The 10,449-nt window shown below is 33.3% G+C and overlaps 1 protein-coding gene across 1 annotated transcript in view; it reads left to right on the forward strand.

Annotated features, from left to right (window-relative positions):
* The window catches only part of HERC4 (HECT and RLD domain containing E3 ubiquitin protein ligase 4), a 118,316-nt gene that overhangs the window by 14,353 nt on the left and 93,514 nt on the right, over window positions 1-10,449 (forward strand). The window contains exon 4 of the mRNA XM_012658566.1: window positions 9,668-9,827. Coding sequence (XP_012514020.1) covers window positions 9,668-9,827 — 160 coding nt within the window. The remainder of the gene's footprint in view (window positions 1-9,667; window positions 9,828-10,449) is intronic.

Genomic DNA, 10,449 nt, shown 5'->3' on the forward strand with positions numbered 1-10,449 from the left:
AGCCCAGGAGTTTGAGGTTGCTGTGAGCTGGGATGACGCCACGGCACTCTAGCCCGGGCAACACAGTGAGACTCTGTCTCAAAAAAAAAAAAAAAAAAAAAAAAATCAAGAAGGACAAATATATGTATGTCTGAAATTGTAAAACTGATAAATCGTGGAGAACAAAAAGGGAACATTTAAAATGGAAACCTTTGTAGTGTAGGTTAGCTATCTATCTCCATCTCTCTGAAAACAAAGTGCAAAAACAACTCCTCCTCTTTGTTAATGTTTCTTGAACTCATCTAGGATCAAACCTTAGATTGACTTTAGGATCTTCTTTCTTGCTAGTAGTAGTACCAACATTGACTCAGTTGCCAAATTTTACTGATTGTTTTCTCAGTAACTCTTCTGTCTTTTCACCTCCTTTTAAAGAGCTGTGTGATCTTGAGCTTGTTACTTTAAACTCTTGGGCCCTTAGTTTCTTCCTATCTCTATCTAAAATTCTTTGCTTTCATTCCAGTTAGAACATCACTGGTCTATGTGAGAACTGTGACGATAGCTTTCTAACTGCTCCAGTTCATCCTTCTTATTAATTCAAAGTTAATCTTTCTGAGGTATATTTCTATTTCTGTTTCTTGAAGTTTGCCAAGCTAAAGTACCATCTCCTTGATTACTCCCTGGTCACTCTTGTTAAGTAGTCAAGTACTACCAAGCACAGTCCATGGCATTCAGTAAATAAATTGCATTGCTGGTCTTCCTGGTATAATTATCTTCCCTACCATGTCAGCTCCTGGGAGGTGAAAACCTTGTCTTACACATCTTTTTTAAAGCTGTAGTGAAACACTGTGGTGCACTTAGAAGGAACTTGGGGTGGGGTTGGGGTTATTGAATGAGCACATTATCAATGTATTTTACTGGTTTTGTCTTAGGAAGGGAAGGTGTTAATAGATTTTTCTTTTAATGAGCTTGATGGCCATCAGCTACATTATAACCAAAATTTAAAAATTTAAAACTCTACAAATATATTCTGAGGGTTCATTCTTGTCTTAAAAAGAAATTGAACTAAAGCAACTATATGATAATTATGTTGGACTCTGTATTTCAACTTTACATCTCTTTTCCTCTTTAAAGCAATTAATTTCAGCAGTTCCCAGGCATCCAGAAAGTACTTTTTAAAAAGAAAGCATATTATAATGCCTTAAGTATTTATAAAATTATAAGGATATTTTGAAAGTAAGTCAAATTATTAAAACATAACCATATTATATTTGAATATTAACAAAAAGACAGCAGTTCAATAAATAGGAAAATGTTTATAACTTAGTGTCTTTATCTGTGAAATAGGGATGATGGTACACTTGCCTCATGGTGTTATGAGGATTAAATGAGGTTAAATAAAGTGCTTAGCACAGTGCCAGGCACATAATAAGCTCTGCGTATATGTTAACTATGTGCCTCTATATAGATAGAATTCATAAAAGGGGTATGAACTTGTGAACATAGCCATTATAAAGACTTTCTTAATCTAGTTAGTTGTATCTCCATGTAAACATTATTTTGTTAGCTATCAATTAAAACATGTAAGTTACTCTATATTAACTTTAGATTTTATCAGGGAACCCATTAAAATACTTTCTTGGATGTGGGTTATACCATTCCAAATTCCTGTTGATAATTATTGGTGATAATTTTAGAGAACAAATATTTTCATTTAATTTTTTGATGTTTTAGTATTTGTTTAATTCTGAGTTCATTTTATAGTTTATGGTGATTATTATATACATGATATTAGAGATCCTTTTAAAAGTGTCAATAAATAATTTTACTTTATTTAAAAAATAACTTCAATATTATTTTTCAGTAATAGGGAAGTTTGTGCCTCGAGTAAAGTAGCCTTTGGTTATTTGTTTTCTCTGTAACAAAATTAGCAATATGGTTATTTAAAGTATAAAAAAAGTGTGAATTATTCATTGGTGTTATTCACTGATCCCAAGTGATTAATGTCTTCATCTTTAAAAAGTCAGAATCATAAAATGCTTCATCTACACATTAAGTTGTCTAATTAAACAATTAAAGAACAAGAAAAGAAGAAAAAAAAAAACACTTTTAGATAACCAGTGTTGAAAATATACTATTTATTTTTCTAGTCTTTTCTCCACATATATGTTGGGGCTATATGTGACATATTTTTTAATAAGAATGGAGCTCTACAGTACCTTTTTTATTTCATAGTGTGGTATCTTGTGAACTTTAAAGTTAAATTTTGGATGCGAATTTTAAGTTTACTTTGCATTGCTCTAATTGGAGTTTTGAGTTGTTAAGAGAGACGAGAAGGGGAAATCTATACTTTTAGCAACTAGTGACGCATGGAAGGACAGAGGATTTTGAAACTTAAGATATGGTGGTATTAAACATATACTAATGCATTGAAATGATGCCTCTTTAAAATAGATATTTAACAAATATGTTCCTTCTGACCTCAGTATTACAGTTGTTTTCAATATGATTGTGCTTGGTACTATTCACAGCAATATTGTTTTCTAGATTCTGATAGCATAAAACATCAACACAGATTTTTTTCTCTATATAAAACTGTTAGTGTTTTATATGAAACTAACAGTGTTTTATTTTGTGGTCGTTCCTGGCCGGACATGTGCATGTGCAGAGCTACAAAATATTTGAGTCAGCCAATGTGCACATAACCAGCTGAGGTTCAACAAGGCAATGCTCTGCCTTCTTGTTTTAGTTATCATTATAAAAAATGTCCTTTTTGTGGTATATTCAGTGCTACATTTTTTCCACTTCTGTACTTTTTGTTGCTGATTGTGCTGTTTAGTATTGCCCCTAAGCACAGTCCTGAATCGTGCTGTTGTTCCTAAGTGCAAGAAGGCTGTTATGTGCCTTACAGAGAAGAAATGTGTTAGATAAGCTTTGCCTAAGCATGAGTTACAGTGCTGTTGGCCATGAATTTAATGTTAATAAATCAATGATACATGTTAAATAAGGTGTTTTTAAACAGAAACACACATAAAACAAGATTTTGTATTGATCAGTTGGCAAAAACGTCCTCACCAGAGGCTTGTAGGAACCTAACCTTGTATTTTCCCTAGGGGCAGTGATTCAATATTTACTAAATCAGTGTTCATGGTGACTTTATAAAACATAATTACCGCAAATTACCATAATTGCCACTATTGAGCCTTTCCAACTAGACTAAAATAAAAAGACTAAAATAGTAGGTGGAAGAATGATGGAGGGTATCCTAGAAGGATGATGCAGTAGTGAAATAAACCATCATTATTTAGCATCCTTTTTTTATGTATTGTGCAGAGTATTGTATCATCTTTTAAGAAGGTATTAAAAGAAGTTTGTAGTCACCATCTTTGTAGCTTTTATTTTTTTCTTTATGTAGCTTTCATTGACCACAGTTGAGAATGCAGAGTTTTTCATTTTCTGCCCATAATGGCCAAGAGAAGAACATTGACAGAAGACATTTCACGGTTATTAGACAAATTAGAAGACAAATGCAGAGAGAGCACCACTTTAGTGCTGGTGGTGGTGAAATTGTTCATACAATGAACTCTTACACAATGAATCTGGAGATGATATTCCATATCAAAAGTCAAAAATGGATGAATGAAACTGTATTTCTAAGGTCCCACAGGAAATAGGATATATTTAACAGGAGGTTGAAATAGTCATTCTAAGGAGGGACTTTATTGGGTAGTGTTTTGCAACAAGAGTCTGGTCCTTTTCTGTATGTGTGACAATATTGTTTCTTCTTTCATGATGTTTGTACAGCAAAATTTACTTGATGCAGTTTATAAGTGAAAACATGCTAAAGTCAGATGTGCATACAAAGGTGATTGGAAGGAAATAGAAGGTGTAGGTATGAAAATTTTCATTAAGGTGATCATTTCGTTTTTTTATAAATCTAAAAGAAAGTTTTAGGGGACGGGTATATGCATACACAAAGAGTGCAATGCGCACCACCCGAAGAATGGACATATTTGAAACTCGGACTTGGGGAGGGGGGCAAGGGCAACATACGTAACTTAAACATCTGTACCCCCATAATATGCTGAAATAAAAAAAAAGTTTTGCATTTATGAAGCAAAAATGATGGCTTTTTTCTCCTCAGAAAGATGCTGTACCATTAGATTCTTCAAAAGTGTGCATTTTAATCATACAAGTGTAGGAAGAACCAGAAGTAATGATGAACAAGGACCTATTAGAGATGTATTTGAAATATATGGAATCATTATTTACAAGGTGGACATGTTTCATCTGTCTACTGCTTTATCTTTTCTGTTTTTACTTATGTCTCTGAAAAATGTATTTTTTCTTTCCTAGGACAGTCTTCTCCACTTATTTTTTCTTTGTCTTTTTGTGACTCCCTAAATTAAATGTCCCTTCTTTCTTGAGACATATTTTGAACCATAAATACTGATACAAACACAGTAATAATTTTTTCACACTTTTATATGAACATTAAGCATTAAAAAAGTTGAAAGAATAGCGTTAACATTTTGCCATATACTTTTATCTGTGTATATTTGTATTTTTTTTAGAACACATACCTTTTTATTTGTTAATTAAAATTGACTGTAATGATCAAGTACTGTTACTTAACCTTTCCAACAAGTTTAGCATCATGCATTCACAATTTCAACTTGTAACCTTTACTTCTCAAGAGAGTCAATAGTTTTTAAATAGACTTCCTTGGCCAGTTTTTCCTTTGTTTTTGGTCCTCTTTCTTGTGTCTCCATACTCATCCTATGTTGACATGAATTTAATCTCCCCCTTATCCTTCCCTTTCCTAACTGTTATTGGCCTTGAAAGATAAATGTAGCTTGATAATTAAAAGTTAATAGAGTTAGTACAGTACCTTGTACATAGTAAACAGGAAATGTGAGCTGTTAGATTTGGCATGAATTCCATTTTGCTTCTCTTGCCACACAAGACACTACTGGGCCAGGCTTTGTAAGTGAATTTTTTTGTTTGTTTTGCTGGGTTTGTTTATTCATCCCTCATTCTTGTCATTGACTCCCTTTTTGGACCATGAATTTGACCTGGATGTAAAATTTTTCAATAAACCTTTGATCTGACTTTCTAGCATACTGGGGAAAAATGGTTGAGACTATTCATTTTGAGGAGCTATTTGGAAAAAATAAGTAATTAAAAAAAAGTGTATAGGGACATTATCAGTTTTGTGTATTTGTTGCCTGAAAATTTAGCTATTAAATACTATTCTCAAGTCATATAACTGTGTTATGTTTCTTTAATAATGTACTTCTGAAGTAATCCATTCTTAAAATTGATATCTCAATAATTTGATAGAGCTAAATTCTGAAAGAACTAAAATTACTTGAGTTTTTAGTATGTAGAAAAAGATTAAAGAGCTCAGGTCACTTTTGAAGTAGTTTTAATACATTGCTTTCATTACTTTTTAAGGCTTTATTTCTTTTTTTTTAGATTAAATTTTTTTTTGTTTTGAACAGGCAATATATTCACAATTCAAAAAGCAAAGCAATATAAATATACATTGGTAAATTTTGCTCTTACATTTGACCGCCCTATTTTCCCCTCTACCCACATCCCCTGTATGTAACTATATTTGTTAGTTTTTTGTGTATTTTTCCAGTTTTTTTATGTAGATACAATATAAGCAAATATGAATATATGTTCTTATTCCTCCTTCCTTACACGGAAAAATAGCAAATCATGTACACTATCCCATGTCTTGATTTTTTTTCCCTCCCCTGACAATATACCCTGGAGATGTTGCCATATCAATATATTGAGTTTCTTCTATGTTTTTTTTTTTATTGCAGAGTATTCCATTTGTAGATGGAATCCTTTATTGAATACTGGAGAATTTCCAGTCTTTTGCTGTTACATATAGTGCTGCAGATGCATACACACGCTTGCACACACACGTTCTTAGGTGTATCTGTAGAATAAATTCTTGGAAGTGATATTGCTAGCTCTAAAGGGTAGATGCAGATGTGTTTTGTTAGATAATGTCACATTTCTCTTCATAGAGGTTGTTCTATTTTGTATTTCGACTAACAATGTACAAGAGTGCCTTTTCTCCACAGCCTCACCAACTGTGAATCAAATTTTTGGATTTTTATCAGGTGAAAAATGGTATTTTGGTGTGTGGTGTATTTTTAAATAAACTTTATTTTCAGAGTAGTTTTAGATTTATAGCAAAATTTAGCAAAAAGTACAGAGTTCCCTTATACCTCCTGTCCCCACACATGCACAATCTCCCCAGCTTGAAATCCTACACTGCAATGGTACATTGGTACAATCAGTGAACCTGCATTGACACATCATTATCAGCCAAATCCCATAGTTTATATTAGGGTTTGCTCTTATTCTTACACATTCCATGGATTTTAACAAATGTGTAATGGCATATACCGACCATTGGAGTGTCACACAGAATAGTTCTACTGCCCTAGAAGTCCTCTGTGCTCTGCCTGTTCGTCCCTTCTTCTCCCCAGCCCTGGCAACCACTGATCATTTTATTGTCTCAATAGTTTTGCCTTTCCCAGAATGTCTTGTAGTTGGAATCCTATAATATGTAGCCTTTTCAGATTGGCTTTTTTCACTTTGTAATATGTATTTAAGTTTCTTACATGTGTTTTCATGGCTTGATAGGTGATTACTTTTTAATGCTGAATAATATTCCATTGTCTAGATGAGCCGCAGTTTGTTTATTCATTCAGCTATTGAAGGATATCTTGGATGCTTCCAAGTTTTGGCAATTATGAATAAAGCTGCTATAAACATCTTTATGTGGGTTTTTGTGTGGACGTATGTTTTCAGTTCATGGGTAAATACCAAGGGATGTGATCCTTGGATCATATGGTAAAAATATATTTAATTTTATAAGAAACCACCAAACTGTCTTCCAAATGGCTATAGCATTTTGCATTTCCACCAGCAATGCATGAGAGTTCTGTTGCTTCACATCCTTGCCACCATTTGGTGTTGTCAGTGTTTTAAATTGTGGCCATTCTAGTAGTTGTATAGTGGTATCTTTGAATTTGAAATTCCCAGATGACATACGATGTTGAACATCTGTTTGTATGCCTACTTGCCTACCGTTCCTTGGTGAGGGGTCTGCTTTGATCTTTGGCCTGTGTTTTAATTGGATTGTTTGTTTTCTTATTGTTGAGTTTTAAATGTTCTTTGTATATTTTGAATAATGGTCCTTAATCAGTTGTATTTTTTGCAAATATTTTCTCCCAGTCTGTGGCTTTTCTTCTCATGATAAACATAAACTTTTTATTGAAAGTTAACCCGTATAGAAAAGTGCAAAATTGAAAGTGTATAGTTCCATGACTTTTCTAAGTGAACATATTATTGGCTTCTCCATGTAGTTTGAATTTCCTTTTCTCTAATCAGTGAAGTTGAGCATCTTTTCATATGATTAAGGGCTGTTTCTGTTTATTTTTCTATAAACTGTTAGTTCACATCTTTTACCTATTTTTCATGTGAATTACTGTTCCTTTTTTTTTTCCCCCAAGGAAGGCTTTGAAAATTAGGGAGATTATTCCTTTGTCTGAGATATGAGTAAGATTTTTTCCTCCATTTTTCTCATCAGTCTTTTGACTTTGATTTTAATTATTAATTAGTTTGTTTTGCTATGCAAATAATTTGAGTTTCCTCAAATAGCTGCGGTCCCCAAGCCCCTCAAATTGCTCCGGGTTGTTAGTAAATGGGCTCCTCACTGCCTGAGCTCCATACCACCAACTGCCTGCCACAATACCCTCCCACCCCCACCCCGGGTCTGTGGAAAAATTGTCTTGAAAAAATTGTCTGTGGAAAAATGAAGCCTGTCCCTGGTGCCGAAAATGTTGTGGACTGCAGCATGGATACCTGGAATCTCTTCCCTTTTCCTCAGTTTAGAACTTAGCTAAAGTGTTGCTGTCTTCCAAAATTCTTCCTAATATCTTTCAAGGCTTAAATAAGTATCTCATGTTCCCTTAGTGTCTTTTGTGTATCCTTATCTTACCATTTAACCACAATCCTTCTCTCCTTATTTTTCCATAGACAGTAAATTCCTTGAGGGCTAGAACTCTGTTTTATTGATCTCTGTCTCAAGTGCTTACCTCACAGTATACAGTGTACAGTAATATTAATGTTTTATATAAATGATTGCTTCTTCGTTTCTTGGATTGTGCTGCTTCTGACTTTACAGTCATTGCTATCTGATTTAATTATTCTTAAATTTGTTATTGGTGAACCAACTAGTCTTATTCACCCCTCTTGTCATCCTGTCATTTTCTGCTATTTCCTTTGAGGGTTGTTTTGGAGAGACATTGACTTATTTCTGGAGCCTCTGCGAGAGATAACATCTTGTAAACATTTTATTTCTTAATAATTATGATATATGGGAGTGTTTTTATGTAAGCAAATGATGTTTTACTTCTAAGTCTTTTTTCTTGATTTTTTTGGGGAAGACTGTGTTATATCTCTTTTTTGGTATGTTTCTACAATGTAATTTTGTAAAAACATAGACAAAAAGTGAGGGATTAGTATAATGAACTTCCCTGTACTGGAAACTTCAACAGTTATCAAGTCATAGTACTTTAAGGTAAGTTAGAGTTGTATAGTTTCCTAGAGGCTATCTAGGGCCAACCTCCCACTCCAAAATGCAAAATAGTGATCCAGATACAATTTGAATTTCTCTGTGCATAGGAATTTCAACCTCCTTGATGTAGTCTGTTTTATTATCGAACAGCCATGTTTGTGAATTGAGCCAAAATGTGCCTGTGAAGAAACTGGATTGATCCAGTTTTAACCACTTTCAACAGAAGACTTTTAGTTTATTGAAGATAGTATTATAACTTTCTTATTAAGTTTAAAAATGTTAATTTTAAATGGCATCTTAAAAAAGAAACTTGTAATGATACTAATAAAAAACTGACAAACATGTTAAGGACTGGGGAAACAGTTTCACTTTCCTTATTGATTTGTCAGTTGCTAGCTACTGACAGTCTTTTGAAAGGCCAATATTTTAAGTTAGTTTCTGGCTTAAAACTTGAGTACATTTTAATCACATAGGGAGTTTTCATATCTTTTGATATTAAAATGGCAGTCTGTAAGTGGAACCTATACCTATCAATTATGGTCATATTGCCTTTCGGTTCTCTACTTAATATGTCCAGTTGATATTTTATTTATGAGATCTGTAAAGAATTTGTTTTCCATTTAGAAGTTGCCAATTCAGATTATTGCATTAATTTCATTATCACTCCATGGTAGTATCTGTAGGGTAATATATGTGTCAACTATGGTTTTATTGTTAAAAATCAAATAGCCCAGGTTATTTAAGTGATTCCTTTTTTACTTGTATTGTTTTATTACTAATGGTTTTGAATGGAGAGTACATTCTAAGAGAATCTTTATGAACCCTTAACTTTTTCCCCCAAATGTTCAGGTCACTTAATATTCTTAGTTGATTATGCCCTATAATGTAGTTATCTGTACTTTACCACAGTGAGAATTATGTATGGACCATATTTGTTAGATTTTTCAAAATAACTGGTTATATTTAGTGTGTGTTTAAGTATTTCCTTAACATTTTTGTGTAAAATGAGGATCGAATGTATTTTATTCTCATCGGAAGTTCAAAACTAGAATGTAACATCTCTCTTCTTGATTTCTGTAGAGCAGGTTGTTGCTCTGGATGCCCAAAATATCGTAGCTGTTTCATGTGGAGAAGCTCATACATTAGCACTAAATGACAAGGGCCAGGTGTATGCTTGGGGTCTTGATTCTGATGGACAACTTGGCCTGCTAGGATCAGAGGAATGTATCAGAGTACCCAGGTAACAAAGGTGACCATAAAGAGGTCCTTAATAATCTTTTATAACAAATTTGTTAATCTGAATCATTCTGCTTACTGTGGGCATGTATGAGTTGACACCTAATTATTTCTCCCCTTTGAGTCCTTTAAGAGTTTGGTTCTTGCTTTTAATTTTGATTAAGCTATTGATTGGCTTTTTTTATGTATTCTATGTTTTCTCTATCATCAATAGAAATTGTATTTATGTTTGTAAAGAAAAGGGGTGGGGAATACCTTCTTTTCTCTTAGAGGGTTAAGCTAATTTAAACAACTGATTATACTAATTCTACTATCTTGAGTACCTCAGCTATTGTAATGTTTATTAAATATTGGTTGGTTACCTGTTTTTCTCTAACTTTTTTTTTTAGTCTTTATTGTTTTTATTGAATATAGAAGTACGACATGCTTAGGGTAAAAAGAATTCAGTCACGTTCCACTTTTTTACATAGCAGTGACCACAATTTATGTTAATCATTAACTCATCATAAAATTATTTCAAAAATAAAAAATTGGCCGGGTGCGGTGGCTCACGCCTATAATCCTAGCACTCTGGGAGGCCGAGGCGGGCGGATTGTTTGAGCTCAGGAGTTCGAGACCAGCCTGAG

This window comes from Propithecus coquereli, unplaced genomic scaffold (assembly GCF_000956105.1).
Source record: "Propithecus coquereli isolate 6110/MARCELLA unplaced genomic scaffold, Pcoq_1.0 Scaffold117, whole genome shotgun sequence".
NCBI classification, from domain to species: Eukaryota; Metazoa; Chordata; class Mammalia; order Primates; family Indriidae; genus Propithecus; species Propithecus coquereli.